At 28.9% G+C, this 26,740-nt stretch overlaps 1 protein-coding gene across 3 annotated transcripts in view; it reads left to right on the forward strand.

Annotated features, from left to right (window-relative positions):
* The window catches only part of LOC136981892 (uncharacterized), a 79,992-nt gene extending 53,252 nt beyond the window's left edge, over nucleotides 1-26,740 (forward strand). For all 3 annotated transcript variants that reach the window (XM_067278269.1, XM_067278268.1, XM_067278267.1), the window contains exons 7-15: nucleotides 3,876-4,025; nucleotides 6,058-6,159; nucleotides 8,241-8,342; nucleotides 11,766-11,870; nucleotides 12,436-12,479; nucleotides 14,438-14,586; nucleotides 20,011-20,105; nucleotides 21,790-21,892; nucleotides 23,574-26,740. In XM_067278269.1, the coding sequence (XP_067134370.1) occupies nucleotides 3,876-4,025; nucleotides 6,058-6,159; nucleotides 8,241-8,342; nucleotides 11,766-11,870; nucleotides 12,436-12,479; nucleotides 14,438-14,586; nucleotides 20,011-20,105; nucleotides 21,790-21,892; nucleotides 23,574-24,706 (1,983 nt within the window). In that variant the 3' untranslated portion in view covers nucleotides 24,707-26,740. The remainder of the gene's footprint in view (nucleotides 1-3,875; nucleotides 4,026-6,057; nucleotides 6,160-8,240; nucleotides 8,343-11,765; nucleotides 11,871-12,435; nucleotides 12,480-14,437; nucleotides 14,587-20,010; nucleotides 20,106-21,789; nucleotides 21,893-23,573) is intronic.

The raw sequence follows: 26,740 nt of genomic DNA on the forward strand, positions 1-26,740 counted from the left end.
TCTCTACATTTTCATTGCATTTACCTGCTGATACTGACATTTTAATTTCTTTTAAAACCAAACAAAAACTGCCTTTTTCTGAAGGAGTTGTAACAAAGTAAATGGAAGACTTTAATTCTTACATGAAATTAGTTTTAGTCTCGCTGGGTGCCCTGCACCTTTGAGTCAACATTACAATTGGTGTTGCATCAATTGATTCTTCAAGTTGAGTGCTTAAAGAAAGATCTTTTAATAAGGATTTAATATCAGAAGAAAACAAATGAGCATAAAGCTGATCCAAAAAACAAATAACTATCTTCTGTTGAACATTGCAATAGATAATGTATTTGTGTTGGTAATTTAAAGTGTTCCAAATAGTACAGTGATGAAACAAGCAACATATCCTGATGCTTTGAAATGTTCTTGGAAAGACTATCAATTAATTTGTGATTTAGATGTGAGTCAATCTTTTCAATCTGCTTGAACTTAGTGCCTTGTTGTCAATCTCAATTGATTTGAGCAAAGAAGTCAACTCCCTAATACATGCAAAATTTTGTTTGGTGAATTGCTCCAGCTTTTCCAGCTCAAGTAAAGCAAATTTGGTTGGCTTTTCCAATAAAATAATCCACTCAAACATCAGTACCAATGAATTCCAATGCATATTGCAATCAAGAAAAAGTTTCAGATTTTTTTTTCAATGATTTCAAGCGAAAAGTTTTTTAGAATTTGCTTTAGTTTCTTTATTCAAAAATTTTGATCAATTTGTGACATCATTCAATAACCTTGAAGAGGTCATCATGGTATGAATATATATCTTCAGTCAACACAGTTTATACTATTTATCCATCTTCTTCAGACTCTGACATGATATCTGTTTGTTTATCAGCAGATTGTTCTCGCCTTTCTTGGTCATCTTTGTCTTTATTGTCCAAGTTCTCATTGAAAAAAGTCAAATGTGAACAGCTCGATGGTTCAACATTGAAATCAATCATACCAAATGGTAGCATAATTTTTTGAGAAAAGACATTTTGTTGCCAAGTGAATCCAATGATTGTAGCAAAGCTGTTCCTTCCAATTGGAATAATTGCTTATGATGGAAGAAAAAGATTGCATGTTTGAACCAGCATTATGTGTGACTCCAAATATTTTCTTTGAATCAATTCTGAAATCATAAAGTTTGAGTTAATGGCTTCAACAATGAGCTGACCAGTAGCATCTTTTGAGAGATGCACAATTTCTCACAACTGCAGTTGAAGATGGTATCTCTTCAAAACACATTCCAAAATCCTGTTTGATGAACAGCTTTGCAAGGACCAAAGGATATGAAGTACCCAAAAGTCTAGTTACTGTGACTAAGAACATAATGGCTTATTATGATGTAAAATGAAAAGAAAATGTGTCTTTGTTTAAAGATGAATTGGCCTTTAGTATGAACATCAACAAACGGAGTGGTATCAACAATGAACAGTATCTGAACATATCAGTTTGACTCCCAACTTGCACCACTTGACACAAGTATTTCAGATAATGTCTCCTTTTGAAGAAATCCAACAATGCTTTGTTGTTTTTGGTTGAGAATTTTTACATTTGATAACTTCCTATTTTGAAGTTCCATGTTTATCAGATGTCCACTCAATCAAGAATGTAATATAGTTATGAAGAAAATTGAAAATCTGCTTTGAAGTTTACTTTTACTATTGTTTGAATATTAATCAAAATCTTTGTAATATTGGTTTATTTTTTCCTGAAGTTTTGAAGCCTAAAAATGCCAAAATTTTTGAAGCTTTGAAGACTTTGATTGATATCCCTACCCACATCATTTCAGATCAAAAATTACAAATATAAAAGATTAATATGGTAATGCTTTTTATGCCTTTATGAGTTTAATCATATAAAAATAGTATTTTTTTTACATCATTTATTATATTGGCATTGGTATTATAACGAACTATTGTTGTTGATTTCGTTGAGAAGTCACACCGGTAACAGGTAGAACATTTTGATCATTTATTATACAATTAATGTGTACAATAGTTTTAAGAGTAAAAATGTATTTGCCTGACAGTATTCACAGAACAGAGTTTAAGAAATGTCAATTATTGATTTTTAATTAATCTTAAAATTGCCATTCAGTGAATTTTATGAATTTTTGAAAATGTTCTTTGCAAGAAGTCACTGGCCAGAAGTTAGCTTGAAATCTATGCATTAGAGAGGTTGTGGATGATGTTTTTATCAGGAAAATGCAAACGCTTGGATGTTCAACACCGCCTTCCTGTAAGCCTAGAAGTTTGGCAAAGGCATTTGGAACATCAAGCATGATTTCACTGATGTTCCAAACAGCATTTTAGCATCAGCTACTTACTCAGTATAGTTGAGGTTATTTCTTCTATTCTGTCCACTTTGTAGGTTCTAAGAGAGTCTTTTTTCAGGCTTATGGGTTCAGCCAAATTCACAATGGGGAGTGACCAGGTGGTGAAAGACACAGGGCCTTGACATATCTGGGACAGACCACCCTTGAAAACTTTCTTGGGTTTTTTGACTGCTCAGATTCAATCCCCGGTCTCCCAGAGGTAATAGGCTGATGTCTTAACTGCCTTGGCCATCCAGTTTGTGGTACAGTTGAATTAAGCAGTATTTACATGCTTGGAGCAATTACAGCAAAGTTTTTATGAATTATAAAAAAGTAATGGATTCACATAACAGGTCACATTCACATCACCTTCAGTAATGTGGAACCTTGGTTAATGAGGATTCTACTGTATTAGTAAATGCATTAAAAATATACAATAGCCCCTCATTATATCATGCTTTTCAGGAAACAAAGAAAAAGCACAATATATTTGAGTACTAAAAATTCTGGGCTTTTACTAAACAGATTATACATGCTATGGAACATCTATCCTCTGTTCTTTCATCAGCAAGTGTTTCTGATATAAAATAAGTTTAGTTTTTCAATACTGAATTTTATTTGTGGTTATATTGTATTAAGTAACATTTACATAAACATTGATACCATGAATGCCCATTTTGCATTATTCTTTCTTTAACAATGACATTTAAAGACAAATACTGCCAATATAAAAACAAAATATCAGTTGTGATTTTATTATACAGTACTATATTTCATAATAAATTGTTTATTAAAAATTCTTGTAATATATTTTTCAATAGAAATTATAAATACAGTAATTGAAAATTTAAAAAATAAATATTGAACATATAACAGAATATCAAAACTTATAAAATTACAGAGTAAAAATTCTCTAAAAAGCAAAATAAAGTTACTACTGTATAAAAATTTTAGAACTTTTCTGCAGAAATAAGGAAATCTTTTTCTTACTCATTATGAAATTTTACACCTTTATGTGAACTGAGGCAATACCGTAAATTAACACAAAAGTGTGAAATTTCCAGTTCACAGAAACTTGTAAATGAGGACACAGTACTTAAAACCAATAAATAAACAGCTTTTAATATCAAAAGGAAACATAAATTATAATTCATCTGTCCACCTGTTTTGTTTGTTTAGATCGTGATGAATTTATCGTTTCACCTGCAGTGATGGTTTCAAGGACAATGGTAGAAATAAAATATGGTATTTGGTTGCAAAAAGAAATTCAATGGAAATTGATAATTTAAAATTTATCGACTGGAGTGCTTTTAATATTTGGAGGACTAAAAACGTGATATATCTGAATCTGTGATATAACAAGGAGCCACTGTATTATTATTATTATTTATTTATTTTTAATTATTGTTTATGTATTTTAACTTATATAAAAAATTAAAGTAGATAAATAAATAAATAAGTTTTTTTTTCATAACTTGACAAATATTTTAGTAAATCAAATGAAAGATTTTTGATATAGAAAAAATATTTTATTTTATTTTTGTAGATAGAAACAGAAAATAGAAATATATCCCAATCACAATTACACTTACAATCTGTCGCTACATCAGTAGTTCCAGTGCAGTCACAACCAAATTCTTCTACCAGTCAGAATGTACGTCTTGTTAATCTACTGAAACAAGGTCCAGTTCAGTCAGTAAGTATAGATGGTGTTAATAATTTTAATTATAAATCTAAGGAAATTATGGCTTTGTGATGGCATAAATAAAGCATTCTTCAAAAGGCAGGAATGTTTTTTACTTCAAAGTAATATGAAATGCTTCATTTCATTAGTGTAATAAAATGAAGTAAATAAATAAATAATTCATAAGAAATGTTTCAGCAGATTGGATAATGAATATCAACATTATATCTTGTGCTTTTTCATACACCTTATATGAATGTACATTGTCATGCAACTAATGAAAAATATCAAAAACTACTAAGACTATGTCATTTGAGAATATCGCTTATTCATTGGGTTTAACTTGTAAATTTGTGACTTTGTCATTCCATTCATTTTATACTTGTCCAAAAAATAAACATAATTGTCCAGTTCTTAGGTGGGAGTGTACAGAATGATTTTCATTGGATTAGAATCTGGAGGGAGTGAGAAACTGATACAGCTCTATGAACATTGTGGAAAGAGACCATTTGCAGGTGGTAATCGTAGTATGGGCAGCATTTAATGGTTTCACGTGAACATGATTTTGTAAGGGCAGGGCTGCTATAAGGATACATGCCACTTTTAGACAAATGCTACTTTTCTACCCACAATGAAGATTAAACAATATTTTAAAAACACTTTCACACATTTAAAAGTATATTTTATTTCAATATAATCATGTTATAAACATAAAGGAACATATATCTATTTTCTAGATGTAGCTCTGCTTTTAAATTCTTTAAAAGAGAAGAAATATAAACAAATGCATATTTATAGATGTTTTTTTGCTTTTTGGAAATCATCTTTTAGATTGCCTAAATACAGAATGACTTGAATAAACATAAAAAAATTGTTTTAGAAAATTTTAAGTGCTGATGATATTAAATTGTATTTAACAGTAATTGTAAAATCAATGAAAACTTAATTTTTTCAATTTATTTATAGAATTTTTAAAGAAACATACTATTACTGCTTTCTAGTAAATTTGTTTACAAAATATATTTGACACTCCACAGGAGTCTGACAACAAACTGTTAACTTATTCTCAATGTGTTGGGTAAACTGAAACGATAAGAAAATTACTTAACCACAGGTTTTTTTTTTCAGATTGGAATTTTGTAATATTAGTTCTTAGTTATGATAAAAGGATATAATGCAATTCTGAAATTAAAATGTTATTAAATAATTAATAATTTAAATATTATTATAATGTGGTTTTGTTGGAATTAGGGTTTCTCATTGTCCCGGGATTTTTATAATAAGATTTTAAAAAGCAAAGATGGTCAATACTCCAATCACTCAATTCAGTTCTTATTTTAGTAATGAAAAGTCCTGTTACCGAGAATGCCCTTTCCAATTCAATTGATGTGGGTGGAATTGTCTTTAATGCATTTAAGAGAAGACAATTGTTATGTTTCTTTTTTTTTTTTTCCACCTGTAGCCTCAAAGATTTCTAGTTCATTTTCAAGATGCGTTGCAGTGCTTCTTTTGCTGTCTAGTATTCTTGATTTGTCCACCTCGGCTCCTTTAATAGCGGCATCAAGCTTATAGCCTGATAACTTGGCAGTTCGTTTGGCTTTAATAATCGGGTTTATGAAGAAAAATTTCATACTTACATACATCATACTCATTTGTATCCTTGCCCAATTTGCACAACCTGGCTAGGGATTTCAATCCAGCAGTGTTTTTATTATAAAAATTATTATATAAATTGTTCAATATTAATTCTCCTAACAAAGTACAAGTATTTTAATATTTACTGTTTTCTTGTTAAGTTGATTCATGATAGCAGTTGCAAGGCATTGCAAAAGTCATCAAAAAATTAGAGATTGACAGAAATTATATATAATACCACTAATTTATTTAAGTTTAATTACTTGTTAAAATTAATAAAAATTTGTAAATGAAAAATATAGGTCTGAGAAATGCATTATTTAATAAATAACTGATGCAGCATTATTATTCAGTTAATTAAATCAGTTTGTTCAATTTTAATGATGATATTGTTTTATTTTCTTTATAGATTCCACTAAGAGTTATTGCACCTGCTCCATGTTCTGTAACATCTTCCACAAATGAAACTTTAAGTACCGTTACAAATATAGCAGTTCCAACTCAAGTCAGAGTAAGTATATATTCACTTGTTTTTATGTAAATATGTTAAAATTCATCTTTTCAAAAAACTCCACTTGCATTATGTGTATTGACAATTTTACATATCCCCACTTACATAGAAAAGATTTATACAAAATATTATAATTTTCAAAACTCTTATAAAATTAAAAGTAAAGATAGTTTGGAAACATTTAATTTTGATTACTACAAAATCTGAAGGAGATTATCGTTTCAAAAAATATGAGGTAGATGTGAAGTGACACAAAGAGTACAGTGAAAATACATCGAACTTCTGATTATCTGTGGTAATTAATGCATGGATGTGCAAAAAAGATCAGAAAACATGGATAATTCAAAAATGTCTCTGTATACCATAAAAAATGAAACCACAATTAACATTACGTTTTGCTGCAAACATAAAGAAGGCTAGGGTATCAATAACAAAAGGAAACACTTACAGATTACATAGAAAATTTAAAATAAACTTTGGAGGGGTACTCCCTGAAAACATTTGGAATTATGATGAGACTAACCTAACTAATGACCTAGGATCCAAAAGAGTTATAACTAAACAAGGTGTCAAGTATCTAGAAAATGTCTACAGTGCCTCTAAGGCAAGTATATCAGTCATGATTAAATTATGTGATTTTCCCATTTTGTATTTCTTTTATATGTTACTTAGATACGGTTAATAAATTACTGCACGTATTTCAAATAGTCTACTTTCATGAGTACAGTTTAAAGTAACATTCTCAAGTGAAAACATTGCTCTATGTCCATTTGTTTTTTTTGGTTAATGTTATCTATGGTTCCAAAATGGCGGCCCGTCTCTGATTCCAGCAAATAGAAGAAAGGAAACAGTGTGGACGCACATTCTAACCTAACCTAACCTATTCTAATAAATTACCATAATTATTACCAACAAAATTATTAGAATAGGTTAGAACGTGTGTCCCCACTGTTTCCTTTCTTCTATTTGCTGGAATCAGAGATGAGCCGCCATTTTGGAACCATAGGTAACATTAACCTTTTTTTTTTTTATCAATGTAATATTTAAAGTGGTGTAAAGTATCCTCCCTCTATGAGGATTATTTACACCACATTTTCTGTAAAAAAAATAAATTAAGAAAGCTGCAATAATGAGATTTGGTTTCAGTAGATATTTCTTAGTACATGTGCAATAGAACACATTTAGAACTCCAATATAAGAGACTGCAAAGGCTTCTAAAGAAAAAAACCAGAAAAAATTGGTGCAAACTATCCCTACATTACAATATCTATTTACTTGCAGTTAATAATGATAAGTATAATTGAAGCTCTGAATACAAAATGCAAAGTTTTATAAGTGTATTTTAACTTGTGTGTTTTGGGATGTGCTTATTCTGATAACACTAAATGTGTGATTACAATAAATGGTTTCTGTTGTATTATATAAATGTTATAAATATATTATAAGATATTTGTAGATAAACATTTTATTATATAAATATAAATACAGTAGAGAGTCGAAAATCGGCATCAGTTGGGTGTTGTTCAGATTAGGGATTTGTTCCGATTACGGTCTATGTACGAAAAAATATATTAACCTGTCCGATGTTCAAATTTTTCTTCGTTGCGTGTCGCTTCCTGTTGAATTTTTCTCCGTTGCATGTCGCTTCGCATTGAATTTTCGTCGATTTTAAGCATAACGAAAATTTTTTTAAAAATAATTGAGGCTATCGTATCGTTAAAAATTATTTCTTTATTTTGTACAAACAAAATAAATATATTGAAGAATATAAAAACATGAAAATTATACTTTAGAAGTAAATTTAGTATCAAAAACGTTCGATTCGGCACGACGCAGTCCGACTGAAAATCGTGCCGATAATCGGGCGATTCCGATTACCAGGGTGCCAATTTTCGACTCTCTACTGTATTTTTATTTTTTTTAAAGAAATAATGCATTTATATTTAATATACATATAGTGTTATAATTAAATAAAAAAAACCAGAAACTTTATTTTCAACTATTCTGCCATTAGAAATATACAATATTTTAAAATTTTCCATTTTGAAAAAGTTTAGTTTATTGAACTTATTAATTTACAGGTAGGTAATCAGATACTTACATTAGCAACTCGTCAAGCCCATACAGTTCAAGGAATACAACATCAATTTCGTAGTTTTTCTGCCGATCAGCAACAATTTCCTGTATGTATTGCAGCTATTTATATATTAATATTTTTAAAATTATAATTAAATATGAATATATATTTAGTAATTAAATTTTTTTCATTTATATTGCTTATAAATGTTTATAAAACAGGTTATTATATACTTTGAATTTATTATTATTTTTTGTTGTTTTATTTTGTTTTCTGTTGTAATGCAATGATTTACATTTGAAAAATTTTGTTTATAAAAAAGATCATTTGAAGATGAATTATGATACACGTAATCTGAAAATATTTGAATTTCTTTAAATGAAGTTTAATTGAAAGCAATCAAATTTACAATATTTCAAAAAATAAGTCATTTATATTTTTTAAACATAACGTTAGATTTAACATGAAATAAAATTTAAATTTAATAATAATGAATAAATAAATATTAATAATTGTTACTTTTTATAGAATTTAAAATTAAAGTTTATTTTAATCATTAGTACAGTCAGATATGGCAAAAGAGTAGACACGAGTCCTGAGCTGGAAGGATTTGTGTCAGATAAAGGGGACGTGTGAAAGTCGACATGATCTGGGGCCCAATTCTGGTCATTGTCTCTCGTCTCTCACAAGCCAGTCGCTGATTGGCTAATCATTTGTTTACATCTCGAGAGATCATCACGCCTCTCTAAACACGATTCTGGACAACTTTTTCTCTCTTTGTTTCTCTCTTTTATCAGAGACGAGCGGATAGTTGTCTTTTGTCTTTCGCCTCGATTTAGTTATATCCAATATGGATGACTCGATGCTACTCGTGCTGTACAATTGTATTAGAGAACGTTCTCTATCTCGGGAAAAAATATTTCGAGAGAGAAAACGCTTCTGATTTTTTTCCAGTACCTACACTGATTCCTTTTGTTTTTTTTAATTATCCTACATCAATTACTGAACTAGCGAATATGATGTTAATCTTTTTTAGATAATTAAGGAGAAATTAGATGGTAATATTTCAAAAAATATCTCAGTATGCACTCTTTTCTAACTTAGGTTATTAAAATTTTTATTTGTTAAGAGACAAATTGACATTACAATCTGTAAAAACATTATAAAACAAAAAACATAACTATCGAAATTACGTGCTTTATTTGAACACGTGCTTTCCTTGCCACATGATTTATGATTACGTACTCTGCATTTTTGAAAATTTTACAATTTCATTGGTTAAAATTCTGTATCGTGTTGCACACGCAGATAACCCAAACATGTATAATCAACTGAATAGAATTGTGACGTCAACAACAAAGACGAGTTCATTACGAACGACCAGAATCGCCACTGTGTATGAGAGACGAATTTCATCTCTCGCTTTGACATCATTTGTTGGTGAAAGAAGAGATGAGAGATAAGTGACCAGAATACGGCCCCTGATCTCTTTCAGTTGTTTTGTTTTTTACATTTTTAAACGTTTTTATACTATCTTTATCATAAATAATTTTATTTTTTTATTTTTTACAAACATTGTTATTGTGATCCATGTACCAACTCCCACATGTTTTCTTTCACCCCTTTCATCTGACATACACTCTTCCCTATCAGACTGACCTGTGTCTACTCTTTCACTGTGCTGACTGTTATAAACATGTTTTTCTTACAATAATTGTGAATCATAATTAGCTGTATTTCTGGAAATAATATTAAAAATTCATATATGCCGTATTTTCTTGATTATAACATACACTATTTTACCCATTTCTGCTTGTTCTAAAATAGAGGTGTATCTTAGAATTAATCACATCTACATTCACATTCCAAAACAATAGTAAGTCATTGCAAGTGGACCATGTGATGTGTTATGTGCCAGTAACAGATGTTTCCAGTTATACTACTTTAAGTTATATCGGTTCAAATGAGTTTGCTGGTTACAAACAATTAATTAAAAGTTTTAATGCTTCAAATCATCTTTCAAAACAGTATTATGGTACAGAATTAAAAGTTATTGTATATGAAAAAGGGCTTGGAAATAATGTTACTAAACATTACTTGTTACGGGGAATCTGTATTATTTTTATAACTTATTGTTACCTAAACTTATAAATAAATGAAATTGATTATTTAGAAATTTTCTCTCCAAAAATGAAGAATATCTTGATTCAGAACTTATGACGCTTATTAGAATTGAGGAAATATAGTTTGTATATATAATAGATATATAGTAGATCCTGTTATCTGAGACTAACTAATAAATGAATACACTACTTTTCTTACACTGTAATTCATAAAAGAAAGTTTAAAACAATAACACATGTTAGAAAATGATTTGTTTCTGTTACCTTTTAATATTTAACTTCAATGTGAAGCAAATCATTGATATTAAAATGTAACTACAATAATACACATTTTTATTCTTAAAATTATTTTATGTATTAGCTGTATAATATGCTTCTATGTTCAAAATTTTTAATTTAAAATGATTGTGGCTATCCATATCTGATGTAGATTATCTCAGATAATCTGGGTTCTACTGTTTAGAGAAGAGTAGAGAACAAATAAACCAAACTTTTGATGTTACCTAGCAATGGCTGTAATTATGAGCACATGTGCATTTGAACATTTTTTTTAGATATGTCCAGTACTGGATCAATGTGTGATAGATGCTTGTATTTGAAAAAGTAAGAACATAATACTTTAACACAAGTTAGTGTAAAAGTGTCAAAGTACTGAAATATGTAGTTATGTCCCATTGGAATTCTGAAATGATGTATCATGAGCAGAAAATCAACATTTTAATTCTGTGTCAAACTTGGAAAAACCTTTACCAAAACATTAAATTTACATATGGTAATGAACATTAAAGAAGTATATGATACTGACATGATGTCCTGTACACAAGTGTATGAATGACATAAAGTGGTTCTGTATCTATATCTATATACAGAGACATAGGAAATTGACATTCAGTTACTTCCAGTAAGATGAAAACAACCTCTCTTTGGCAAGCAAAAAGCTGTGTTTGTCATTACTACAATATCCCAGCACTCTCCTAGTTAGTGAATATGTGGAAAAACATCAGATACTTTACTGTCAGCCTCCTTACTCATCAGACCTCATTCTCACAGATTTTTGTTTTCACCGAAGGCTGCAGATTCAAATCAGCAGAAAAGATGAAAAATATTTCAATGATTACATTTAAGGAGGTAATGCTGAAAGGGATGCAAGACTGTTTTGATAAGTGATATGAACATTGGTAAAAGTGTGTAGCTGCAGAAGATGCTTATCTTCGAACATAGTTTTCTGTAAATACTTGTACTATTAACATAATACAAGTTATATTAGGAGTTTGATATATATTATATAATATGTATATTGAATTCACAGCAGACATATATATATATATCTGGTTATGAAGTCAGTTTATACTTATATTATAATTTATTTTATTAAAAACTTAATAAATATCTATAATTTTTTTTAGCAAACTCAGCAAGTTGTTTTAAGAATACAGCAAAATCAACAATTGCAGCAAAAACAGCAGTCTTCAGTTAGCACTCTTACAGTTCCTGGTGTTATACAAATTCAGGTAGATGTTATTACAACCAAATTTAATTTCATTATTAACTGTAATTGCAATCAAGGATAGAAAAGATGATAAAAGATTTCAAGGAAATTAAAATACATAATAGCTGAAAGATAACTGTCAATATTCAATATATGGTTATATTGCTGAAACGAAAAATTCATAATGATGTACTGATTAATTTATCACAGTTTTTGAATGATTATGTGATCAGTTGTATTAATTGTGATAGCTGTTTGAATGTAAAACTTTTATCAGTTCTGTGTAATTAATTAATTCAAAGATATTAATCAGAAATGAGTAATTTTTTATACAATCAGGATGTAAATTTCCGATATTTACATATAATATATTTTTATTTAATCAAGAACCTACTGTGAAGTAATTTTAATATTTTCATTATTTTTCTCTCTTGTTTTTTTCTGTAATAAGTTTTCATCTATTCCAAAATATAATATTTTAGTCAATAGAAATCGTATTTATAAAATAATACTTAAATAAATTTCTACATTCTTACATTTTGGCTATTGGAATTATCGCTGAAATTAAAATTTATTTCATTTTTCAGAATAAATTAAATAGGATAGGAGTTCCAGTATCCAAAGCAAGTCAGTATGTATCAATTGTTTTATTTTTATAACTTCTAAGTTATTAACCCAAAGTAATATGAATTTCAAAATTATATTTCATACATTATTAAAATGTTGAAAATGAAACATTTTATGTCTTCAGTAGTCAAATAACATTACAAAAAATTCAACACACATTTGTAACGTCTTATCTAATCGAATCAAAAGCCTCGATAATATTCTAATGGTGCATTACATAAACAAAGGGTTTGAAAGTGCCAGGCCTGGACTTTGCACGGACAATAAAATGAATGCAAATTGTTATTAATGTCAAAACCCAAAATAATTACTATACAAAAAATTCTGTTTACTAGTAAAAGCCTGAATATATTACAATCAAGAAAATAACATTAGAGAATAACTTGCAAATAAAGATAATTTATTAAAAACCAAAACAAATATATACAAAACTTTCCTGACAATTGGGGACTTACAAATTAAGCTACAACTATCTTAGAATTATCTCCACAAAAACTGACAAGCAAAATAGGGAAAAAATATCAAAAAAGCACAATGAATCTTGCTAATTTGTCTAACTGTCATCAAGAAATTCTGTCACTGGAACTGGAAAGCCCCTTTCATCAATTTCATTCTACCCTTAGCACTACCTCATTTCATTCTTCAATTCATCTCCTTATAGTGTGGTTGGGGTGGCATTTAGAAACATACTACCACTTGACCCTATTTACATACTTACTCGTTAACACTTCATTCATTCTAGTAATCAGTCTTGTTAATTCATGTCATCTCCCTTACAAGTAGTTTTATAATTTTTTATTGCATTTCTGGTGACAATTTGGGGTGGGAGATCATTCTTTTAACTTCTTGTGGAAGTCTCCCCTGAGATGTCATTTCTGGGTTGATGACACCATAAGTTGCTGCCAGCAGTTGTCATCATAAGGTGAGTTAATTTTGAATTTTGCCCAGGTGAGGTGTCTATCCTCAACAAAATAAAACACCCCAAAATAAATAGAATAATCGACTCCTTACACATTAATTTTGTTTCATTTTTTCTTACATCTTTGTTTTTACAAATTTGAAAGTGCTAGGAATGCTTACTTTATCAGAACTTATAACAAATTGATCAGATTTTATTAGCAAAATCGAATTTTATTTTGTTACAACAATTTTGTGTACATTCCTTACATTTTATATAGTACATGAAACAATAAACAAACCTTACAAAGAAAAATTTACTATGCTTATATATTCTATTGGAATAAACTGAGAGAAGCATAAATTTACATATGTATTATATTTCATGTCAATTAAACTGGTTTACTCTCTCGGGAACAATGTAAAAACCATATTCAAAGAAGTTATTAGAAAGTCTAAAATTTCTCTTCTAGTCACTTGAGTCAGGAATATGTAATTTATATAAATAATACAAAAAACTAGAATATATAAATGACTAATTTTCTCTGAAAATGAATTATATAAGTCTAAATGTATTTAGATAATTGAAAATTTTTAGACCTTTTTCAAGAAAATGATAGTTTATTTATATAAAACTACTGCATATTCTACATTTTTTATTTAAATCCAAAAATATATATGTTCCATAATAAAGTATTTTATAATACAAAATTCAACTCCACAAAAATATTTTAATAGAATAAAAAAAGTATTTAATGTAGTATGAAAATTCAAACATTGAATTAAAGTTTAATTTTTATTTTCTGTAATTTTGAGTTGTTTGAACACAATTTTCTTCATTGTGTTGTTGATGTCATTGCTTCCATAACAACAGAATTAATTTGTTCGGTTGCATTTTCTAAGATGAGCAGTAAGCTCAAAGTTCTAGAACATTTTTATTCCATGTTTCTTTGAATTTTCATGCTCCATTAAAGCATTTTTTTTTTACCTATTAATATATATCGAAAATTATATTTAAAAAATTTGTTTTAAAATATCAAATATTTATTATATAATTTTATTTAGATTTCAGCAACAGTTAAGATGTGATCATAATGGAGTACTTCGTCCAAATTGTAAACAGCCTTTTACTTCATATGAAGAAGCATGTAGAAGACTCCTACCATATCATGTATTTAATTCACAAAATTTTCATGAGGAAGATTTAAATAAAGGTATATTATCTTTTCATTAAGATTAAGCAATTTTTTTTAATAATGATTGAAAATTTTGAAGATACTTCATTAACATCTTCAACTTCCTTTGAATGCATATGGTTATACAGAGTAAATATAACAAAGCAAACATAATGCATTAACAGTCATTAAGTTCTGCATTTGTTGTAATTTATTTATTATTTTTGTTATATATCTATGTATTTCCATTATGATATATGTTTTTACAGTTTTCCAAATGGTATTATTTTTTATTAAATAGTTACTATGTTGTTGCTAGAGTTACTTTCTTTTAATTTCTGAAATACTTTGACATCTAAGCTAATATTTGTATGCTGGCATATAATATGAAGTCCAAATTTCAGAATAGAAAATCTTCACATGTTAAGAACAGGAAGCTATAAATTCATTCCCTGCAAAAAATATTGCTACGAACCGTAAAAATTCATAGTACATTGCATTTACTAATATTAATGTTTATTATCTAGTGCAGGGAAATGAAATGAAAATAGAATATCAATAAGTGATAATATATTAACTGTAGTGTAATGCTGGTTGGATGATAGATATAAAAATATTTTGGATTTATTTACTTTGACCATTAGCTATCTCATAGTTATTTGTGCCATTATTTCAGTTGTAAGAAGTTTCAAGTAATTAACTGTTCTGGAAGATTCCTGTTTTTCTAAAAGCCAGCTTAAAAACTTTGAATTACTTCAATTTGTTAAATAAGTTTTTAAAATTTTATTATTCGAAATCAAGAAACAAACTAAATGAAGAAAGTATGAAGTGCTTTTTAAATTAAAAATGATTAAAATGGCAAAGGAATTGAGTAATGCTTCTGCAGTAAAGTTTGATATAACCAGAAAGATAGTAAGAGACTAGGAATATAAAGAAGATGGCCAGAGATTTTGAAGTCTGACTGACAACACTTCCTAACCTGAGTTGGTTGGCAACACGTGTTCACAAAGTTGTTTTAAGAATAGATGCTGAAACTGCATTGTCACAAGAAATATAATCAATATACATGCCCTGAAGTGATCAAGAAAATTAAATAAAGCAGAGTAGAGAATTTAAAGCAATCTCAGAATGGTACTGCCAGTTTATGAACACGAAAAACTCTAGTAATGCAACAAAGAACAAAAGTTGTTTAGAAACTACAAGCAGATCTTGACCATAAAGTTAAGTTACCAATTTTCACCAATTTATCATTTGATTGAAGAGAAACATCAATTTCCATTATCAAATATTGGAAATATCGACAAAACACCCGTGAACTTTGACATGGAATGCAATAAAACAGTGGACTCTAAGGATACGAAAATTCTGCTCGTCTAGAGTACAGACCACGAGAGAACCAGATTTACAATGGTGTTGCACTTAGCCAATGAAACAAAAAACATGATCATTGTCAAGTGTAAAACTAAACCTAAACTAGTTGTATATTATTGTTACAACATCACAATGCTAGGCTGCAATTTTTTATTATTTTAATTTAAAAAATCACATGACTTCTGGTCTGGATTGGAAGTCATATGTGATTAAATTGGGGCCTAAGGCCCTAAGCTTTCCATATCTGGTCTCAATTTTCATCTATCTAATTGTGTTCTTGAGATTAACAAAGGACAGATGAACAACAGTGGGAAAGTATAGGTCTGCAATTTGAAAATTGTGGCCCAATAAAATTTCTCTTAGATGTACAGTATCACAAAAAAATAGATGGTTGAAAAAGGTGTTAAATTAGCTCCAAACCTTCTTTGTAGTACCTTCTAAACAATTCTACAGTAGCTTATTATCTTGATATTGACTAATGTTTTCGATCCTTCAGCTGGATTTTCTTTAGGTTGAGCATAAACATTAAGTTTTTAAAAATTAATCAAATAAATCAATCATTCATCAAATGCATCTCCAGGTTAAACTTTCTGTGTTACGTCATCGTTATAAAACGGGGCACAAGATATTAAACCCATTTCAAACTGTTATTTTTTTTAATTTTTGAATTTTGATGTTATAAAAGGGTGTGGTTTAAGGTAATATCTTCCATGCATAGGAGAAGCATTTTTTATTCTTGAAATCAATGCTTCTCCCTTGTTTTTCAGCTTTATATATTTGCAGTGATTCCAAAGCCTTGATGTTTTCCAATTGTTTGGCTCTCCTAATGATGGTAGCATTCTGTATATCAGCCTGGATGTCATTGTCTGAGGCATAAGTAGCCAAGGCACTTATGGCTCAACTTGTGGCTGATATCATAATTATGTTTAGTCAGTTTCTTTTGCAGAGAGCATGTGGTGGAGCCTATATACTCCAATTTCAATTGGTCTCTGTGGTCTGTCACTGGAATACAATATACTCCCAGTAAGCATGGTTGATTGGTCGCATCTTTGCTGTTACATAACAAGTTATATATAGTAGGGTTGCATATGTACACTGTTTTGGCATTCTTATACTCTGCTATCCCTTTATATACATTCTTCATAATATGATTGTACACTACTATAAGGCAATTATTGGCATCACGCCCATTATTTCTGCTATCCCTTCCATTGGTATTTTTGTTATATGCTTTGGCCAATGTTTGGATAAGATCTGTTTTGTAATCGTGTTTGGTCACAATACACTCCAGGCAATGTATATCCCTCAATGTGTCCTTATGATGAGTGCAGTGCATACAAACCCTCTTTGCCACTTTATATGAATATGGATCACAGGAGGATGCTGGTATAAACATTTGCAGATGGTCTGGTTTGTAATAAATGTTCATATAGATGTTGTCTTCTTGAATGAATAGTTATAGATCTAAGAAGTGGGCCCATGTATCGCTGGATTGGTCCAGTTTGAGACTCAAGCCAAACAGTTTGTTGTTCATGGCCTCCACAAAGGCTTCTATGTTTGGTTTAGTTTTCCAGATGATCAAAATGTCATCCATGTATCTTGTAAATGTGGATGTGAGGAAGCTGATCTACAGAATGGCACCATCATTTGGAGAGCCAAAACATTAGAGCTTTGGAATCGCTGGAAATATATAAAGCTGAAAAACAAGGAAGAAACATCAATTTCAAGAATGAAAAATGCTTCTCCTATGCATGGAAGATATTACTTTAAACCATATCCTTTTATAACATCAAAATTCAAAAATTTAAAGAAATAACAGTTTGAAATGGGTTTAATATCTTGTGTTTAATAACTTTATAACAATGACATCACACAGCGAATTTAACCTGGAGACACATTTGACTAACAGAACATTTTTAAAAACACAATGTTTATGCTCAATCTGAAGAAGATCTGGCTGAAGGATCAAAAACATTAGTCATTATCAAGATAATAAGCTACTGCAGAATTGTTTAGAAGGTACTACAAAGAAGGTTTGGATATAAATAACATCATTAGACCCAATATACTATAAAGCTAAACTCCAACCAAATGCCAAATTGGTTGGAGTTTAGTAATGCCTAATAAGAGATGGTGCCTAACACCTCCCTCTAGTGCCAAATTGGTTGCATAATTTATTTAGTATTTAGCCATATCAAGCCTGATAGAATTCGGCATTTGGTTGGAGTTTAGAAGGTTTTGGAGCTATAAATACTGTATGGAACAAGTGATCAGGCAGTATGTTTAAAAAACATAGTTTGTTAGTTTGGGATGTGTTTTAGTCATGTAACCAATAACATTAAAACTCTATTGGCATAAAATAATACTAAAATTGCTGTTATACCAGGTGGTTCAACTTCTCTGTTGCAACCAGTGGATGTCTGCTTGAACAAATCATTGAAAAAAGTACTGTAAATAAGCATTTGGCTTTTTTCTTTCATTAGTTATAACAGATCATTACTCAGGGCTACATTCAATAAATCTTTGACCGATAATATCATTTCAAGTTTTTTAAATGTTCACTATAAATATGCATTATTAACATACTTGAATACATGATATGAAAATGTTCATTAATACTTTGTATACTGTTGCGCGTATCTCCAATTGTTTGTCTTAATTGTAAGTATTGCATACTAAAAGAAAAATGTTTGAATTTGAGATTATTGAAATGTATATACATTTTTATATTTATATACATATGTTATGCCTGTAATGTAAAGAAATTTAATTTTCAATCAATAAGAATGCAGTACAGTCTTAGTAGATGCATATTGTGTGAAATGAAAATGGAATATAAACATAAATTTAGCTATTTTAAAAACAATAAATAAATTGATTTATTATATTGCTTTATTTTATTTAAAATACTCTTCTTTTCAATCAAGACACTGTTTAATTACAAGCATTAATCTAAATTGATATAAAAAGATATTTTTGTTATTTATTTATTTATTACATTGAATTTGGTGATGTCTCCCAGACAATATTTGCCACCCCCATTACAGCAATCCCAATTAATTAAAAGAATACATGGTAAACTAAAATGAGAAAACAACACAACAGTAACAAAACAAATGAAAAATTATTTGGAGTATATTATCTTTTTATAAATGGCTTTAAATTTATAGAAGTCAAGGAACAATGTCTTCGATTTTGTAGCGGTTTTTCAATAGTGGTAGATAAAAGATCTAATTGTTACATTCAGGTGACAGTAGGGCATATGAATACAAGTTAATAATCTACTCTTAAATGTAGGAATGTGGATGTAGATATAACTAGCAGGAAGAAGGCTGTTAAAATATTTGTGTGTGTAAATGGGATCAAAGTAATCTATACATTGGAGTAAGTTAGGAGGGCCAAGACACATTTGCATCACATCAGAAAAGTTAGTAGATGGCATATGCAATAGTTTGTTGAGGGTAAAAACTTTTGTTCAGCTCTATATTAAGTTTATTTAATGCAGAGGCTGAGGCCCATATTGGTAACACATAATCAATTAAAGATTGGAAATTAGCAAGAAAAAAAAATAGCACAGTGTTTTTATTTGAAATGTTTTTAAAATTTCACCAAAGCATTCTGCAATGGATGGAATTCTTTTTGATTAGATTTTCTACATGTAGGTAAAAAGAAAGTCTATTATCGAATATGACACCAAAATCATAAACACTATTAACAAGCTCTAGACATTGGCTATTAAGGAAAAAATTATTAATGGGAGTGTTTCTAACAAGGCTAAAAATCATAACTTTTGTTTTGTTAGAGTTTATTGAAAGGTTTAGCAATTTTATAAATAAAATAACATAAATGTATTTTATTTTATTTATAAATTATCCAACATTTTCAAATGTATAATGTATTTCTTATCTCAACATGTTTTATCTTTCTTTGTATACATTAAATAATTGAGTATGATAATTTTATTATACATGTACTATATATATGATATGTTTTATTAATAAAGTTAGTTTTAAACAGAATTGAATTTCTATTTTTCACATGTAATTTTTCTAGTATGTGAATTTTACATTTTATTATAATATTTCTTTACAGTTGATCAATCATTTGAAGCAATATCTCATAAATGCTTAGAAAGAATCAAAAGATTGCATAACAAGTATCATTATTTACTGCTGAAAGAAGGCATGGTAAGATAAAAAGGAAATTTTGATAAATTTAATCTAATTGTAATGTATTTTATTTAATTTAACATATTTAAAATTAGGAAGGTTTACAATGCTTATCAAGCTGATACTAAATAAACATTAAAATTAAATTAATTTGATTTGGGCTGCAAAATCAGCATCTACATATATGTGTTGCTTATAGCAAATTTTATGCATGGTATAATATTTGCTTCATGAAAATTGGAGGATTGAATCCATTATGAGTCCATATAAAGGATGGATACATATATACAGTAAAACTTCTCTAATTCAAACATCTATAACTCGAATATTTCTTTAACTCAAAGAAAACAAAGCAATTCACTTGGTAAGTCTCAATGGAATAGCACAGGGATTTAACATCTTCAACTTTGAATGTCTTAGCTTGAATTTTCTTCAAGTTTTTTCCTTGACACAGATTTGTGTTACTTTCAACTTCCTCAATTCAAATTTTAATGTTTATTGTATCCAAAGTGATGCTAATTATGAATTTCCATGAAATTTTCAGACAGTTAGTTGTATCTACTCTCCAACATTAATTTTCTGACAATGTTTCAGTCCAAAGAGAGAGGTCTTTTCACTTTATCTCAACAAGATATATCTGCAAAACTCTTCAATTTCATTGGTTACATTGAACATTTTTCTGAAAGACATTACACAGGCTGTTTAAAACAAAAAAAATTATCAAGGATTTTTTATGTAATGCAAGAGAGGTAAAAGTATAAATCTATTCAGAATCGGAATTTTTTACTCTAGTCCTCTGACTCGAATCATCTGTAACTTTCTGTTCTTTCCTGCCCCTTGGAGCTTCAAGTTACAGAAGTTTTACTGTATATGTGGGTTGGAAATTTCATAGTGGTATCAGTGCTATAGAAACCCAATGCAATGCAACCAGTTAATGCTGCTTAGATTAAACACTTTCTTCAGAATTCACTCATCTTGAATGACAATGATCAAGTACGTGTAGCATAATGTGTAGCCACATTGTTCAGTCACTGGGGTTGGAAAGTTCTCTACCATCCACCGTATTCTCAAGACTTAAACCCTTTTGACTTGATCCCTAAAATGTAAGAACCACTGCATGGAAGGTGGTTCAGAACTATTCCAGATGTTTTTCAGGCAGTAAACCACTCTATTTGGGTGATCAATGAAACAGGCTCTGCCAATGGCATTCTGCAACTTCCACACTGCTGGTGACTACATTGAAGGACAGTAAAAATCCGAAACATGTATGTTTTTTGTACAGATTGTAATTTTACTATTTGCCACTATTAAAATTCCAACCCTTGTATATACTGTATGGTCTTGTTTTATGTAGAGATTGCATGTCAGCAATTACCACAGATATCATATAAAACAAAATTCCACATAAATTTGTCTTCTACCCTAACACAAATTCACATGTATCAGTCTTGCATGAAACAAGATCCTACTGTATTTGCACACACACAGACCATACTCTTTTGTAAGGTAGACACTACTTGTATATATAAATAATAAATTAAGACATAACTGTATTCAGTTATCATCATTATTTAAGATTTTAAAGCCTAAGAAATTCCAAAATATTTAATGAATAAACTTATTCTTGGAGAAGGTTACAATTTCGTGATAATATTTAAGAAAAGAAATCAACAAGGAAATTAATTTTTCAATTGTTTTATAGAAAAGTTCTCCAACTCCAGAGAGTGTCATGCTTGAAAGACTTTTTATTCAAGAGGAAACAGAAGCTTTGAAAGAAGATAAACGCTTAGTTGAAAATGGCAAAGGTGATTTTATTTTCTTAATAATGTTACTATATAATGTAAATTTTTTTGAAAAAACATAATCAAGATTAAAAAATGTAATGACATAAATGTAAAATATTTCACATTTTATAGTAATAATAATAATTTTTTGAAAGAGAATAGAATATTTTTTCAATAATTCAATATATCACATATCACATAGAAAAGTGATCATTCCAGTATGATATTAACCACTCAGCAGTGGGGGACATATATATATATTGAGGGCGATCGTGTGGCAGTGGTGAGGGACGTATATATACGTTAAATTTTTTGGGGGTATCGCCAAAAACTACTGCAAAAAAAATTCAAATAAAAAATGAATTATGTAACAATAAAAAAAGACTTTTCTTTACTGGACATAACTGTTTACAAAATCTTTTTCCGAAACGGTAATGAGAAAAAACGTGTCAAAAAATACTTTCAAAATTTCCCACGTTTATTCTCTGCTACCTTGGGGCAGCACCATACCTGACTATCCGACGGTTGAAAGGTTAACTCAAAATCACTAAAATTTCAGTTAATGCCACGATTGAATTGTCCTGAATTTTATTTAAATTCTCAGGAATAATGTTACTTAACTACCTTTACAGTTAAAATTGTTTCTTAACTGACAATCTCTGCATTGCATTGCAATTAATGCCACTTGATTTTGTTTTGTTGCTTTTCTGAAAAATTGCATTTTTTTTAAGTTGTGTCACTTTTCTATGTGATGCGCAATATGTTGTTTGTTAAGTATTTTTTTAATTTTTTTATTATATTCTGTCTTCAACGAAACATTACAGAAGTAATATATAGAAATGTCATAATTTTAATATAATTTTGCTCAATATGATAATTTTTTAGAATTATTAAAATGATTTAAGCATTAGTAAAAAATTTTATAGTTCTAATTGTATGATATATTCAATTATAAAATTTTTCACCAAAAGTAGTAAACTTAAAAATCAGCTTATATTTAAAAAGCCTTTATTTAACTGACAAATTTTTTTTGTAGTACCTTAGTTTTAATTTCAGCTCCATAAACTAATTTTCAAAGTATTATTGATGATTTTGTTTAATCCAAAATGCATTCTTTATCATTGAATTTTTTAATTGATAAGACATACTATTAAACTTAAAAATTCATCTGTGAAATTCACATAGATGAGTACTTTTAAGTAAAATGTACGGTTTACATAAGATTATAATTTTACTTAAAGAATAGTTTAATAATTATGATCAATTGCTATGAATACATTGTATTATGTTTGCATTAGTGGGCCACTTAAGAAAGGATCATTCATCATCCAGACATATTTTTTTTAAAATACCTTATTGTCAAATGCTTGATCCAGAAGCAAGTGTTTTAATATAATTGCTAGGAATTACTTGGCCTGTTTTAAGTTCATGAAGAATATTTAATTGAGTCATGATCATTGTTTATTGAAAATACAATTTTTCTGGCATAAATCAAAGTTTATTCTGTTAAAGAAAGTGATAAAAATGAGTTCTTAAAGAATAGTCAACATTATTTCACTTAAAAATTTATTCCAGTAGACATAATTAAAATAAATTATTTTGCATTATATTAATTATTAACTCTATAAATGAAATTGTACTTATTACTATATATATATTTATCTATTTGTTTATAATATATATATTTATTTGTATTTTACAGTTCTGAATTTACCACCACCACCAGAAAGTTGGAAAAAACTACTTCAACCAGCTGTGAAATGTGATATTATAAAATTTGAAAATCCTACAAAAGAAGAAATTCCTGTTACAGTTACTCAAGAAGATACATCAAAAACAAGTTTGAAACTTATTGAAGTTAAAGGAATTTCGTCAAAAAGAAAATTTAGTGATAATGAAGAATTAAATGATGTTACTAATAAACACTTAGTCAAGTTTCCAAAGAACATCAAAAAGCCAGTGTTTGAAGAAAATGAATATAATAAAGTGAAATCGGAAAGTTTTAGTGAAAGTGAATGCAACCTATTTATATCTCCAAATATTGAAATGAAACAGGAACCTAATAAAAATGATAATAGCAAAGAAGAAGATATTGTGACAACTCTTCGGAGAGAATTAAACATGTCACCTCTCGAAGATGATGAACCAGACGTATCACAAGTAGATTTTGAAACACCAAATGATACAGGAGGATTAGCCGATTTTGAGCCTCCAGTGGCAAGGACAGAAGAAAGTAGTTTAGTGTCATCCTATGCAAATGGATCAAGGACGGCTGTTAAAATGAAATACGATTTTGATATCATAAGTGACACTGCAGAATGGATAGGAGACTATACAAATCACAATAGGAAAACACTGTCAGAATCGGAAGCCGCGGTGGAGAGCATTTTAGAAGGACAAGAAGGCGATTCGGATCTCGATTTATCGGGAATAGAATTGGACGAAACTCTAGAACGGCATCAGGTGCTGTATAACGGGATAGAGGAAACAAGAGATTCTTACGTAAATTACAATGAATACGATCATCAGAAATTACGGACACACAAAGAGAGAGAGAAATTTTCAAAAATTGACATTTGCAGTGATCACTCAACAAATGAACTTGAGCAGTCAGCTCAAGTTCAAAGTGCCATCAAAAGTATTTTAGAACTACAGCAAACAGAAAATAATTCCTGTTATACAGATGGAGAAGAAAATTTTACATCTTCTATATATAAGTTAGAAAGGCATGAAAATCATCAGTCACCTATATTCTTTGAAGAAAATCTTGATACAGACAGTGAATCGGTAGTAGATGCAGCGTTAAATGAAGCAGTAAGAAGCATACTCTTGTAAAGTAATGTTATTTAAAATCTGACAACTATCTGCTAGCATGATGATGACCTTAAATCTTTTTATATTATAAATAAGATACAAAAGCAATAATTCAATCTATTATTCATATAAATTATGATTTCTCATCACAAATCTATACAAAATTGGCATTTCTGTTTTTCTATGAGATTTAAGAGTAATAAGAACGGATATCAAAATTTTATACGGAAAATATATCTAACGGTAAATTAACAGTTTTTGGATAGCCAATTTAAATGCCTGATTTTTCTTTTTGAAGTGATAATAAATATGTAAAATAGTACAAAAAATTATTGAAACGCACAAACTACAACAATTGTAGTTATCAGTCAATAACCTTATCTAAAAATTTAATGCTTCCTTGGGACTTTATTATAGTTCCAATTAGTAAGACTTCACTAAATGAAATTTTAAAAATTTGCAGATTTACCATACATTCCAACATTTGCCATATCATTTATCAAAGTCTTAATTATTATTATTTTATTTATATATATATATATATATATATATATATATATATATATAAAACTGGTTCTATGCAAGCTACGCTTTAGTTTAATTTAACAACAAGCACTTAAGATAAAACTGCACAATGTAGATTTCTTGTAAATATATTTCTCGCAAATAGTACTTAAATGTTTATTACAATACTTCTGTGCTTAAAATTAATTCAAAACATAATTTTCTATGCTTAGTTGATATTTTGTTAATATATTGTATATGCATGTATGTAGATACATATCTATATGTATATATACATATACATAAAAATATATATTTTGTTTTAACATTAAATCTTGAAGAGGAAAAAAAAAAAAAGAGAAAAGCATCATCAGCCAAGCAGATAGTGTCAAATTTTTATGAGACGTAGCCTATCCTCCGTCCTCACAAGGCTACATTTAATTCTAAGCTATGTGCAAGTTCCTTTAAGAAAAAAAAAAGAAAATATATATGCCCCTGCAGTAATGGACAGTTATAAATATGTAGTTTTAAAAAAGAGTAAAGGAGAAAATATACACGGTTATTTATTGGAGTAAGAAGCGAAGGGAAAAAAAAAAACAATTTTGAAGTTGTTATATGCATATTATGATTTTTAAAATGACAAACTTTAAAGAAAAATTATGAACTTTTGTTCATGGAATCATCCCGTCAGTTTAGAATAATAATTAAATTCATTTTTCAGTTCAAGAAATTTATCATTGAAGTATCCAGAAAGAAAAAAGTTTTTGCAATTTTTAAAAGGATGCAGTCAAACTGCATAATTTGTCTATACATACATACATACATATATATATATATATACATACATATATATAAATAATAACAATAATAATAATTTTTAGTAATAATATTATTATTGATAATGTTTAAGAAAGTGGCTTAACAGGCTCACACAAAAAAAAAACAAACAAAATAATAATGAAATTAGTGGGCACTTGTACTTAGTACATTTTTTAATACCCGAGCCTGTTTAAATATATGAAGGCCAAAATGGTAAAATTCCTTAAAATTAATGGCACTTCAAAAGATAGGAATCTAAAAAGAAAAGAAATTTTACACTACAGCAGGAAACACCCTTAAGTTATCTTTTCTGGTGACATTTATTTGTCTCATTGTGATAAACATTACTGTTCCAGGGCCTTTCCACTGGCTGTACACAGCACATAAATCTACTGTGATGAACGTACGAGAGAAAAAAAAAATAATAATATCCTTCTTGGTGCCACTGTATTGTTGTCTTTCAGTTCATATGTGGAACACAATGCTAGTAGATGTGTAAACCGTAGACTGTGTGGTTGGTGGGTAGGAATGTGATATATTAAAAAAAAAAAACAGCTCAAATCCGAACGATAATGATGAATCAGAAGGAATATGTGGTGTAAAATAGTGGCTGATGTAACTCAGGGCTAGAAAAGAGAATTTCCTGCAGATGGTGTACAGAACGACTGCATCTTGGATACGCTTTTTTTCTACAAAATGGCTGTAAATATTTTAATAAATGTCCTGTCATTA

This window comes from Centruroides vittatus, unplaced genomic scaffold (assembly GCF_030686945.1).
Source record: "Centruroides vittatus isolate TY-2023 unplaced genomic scaffold, ASM3068694v2 contig_799, whole genome shotgun sequence".
Classification (NCBI taxonomy): Eukaryota; Metazoa; Arthropoda; class Arachnida; order Scorpiones; family Buthidae; genus Centruroides; species Centruroides vittatus.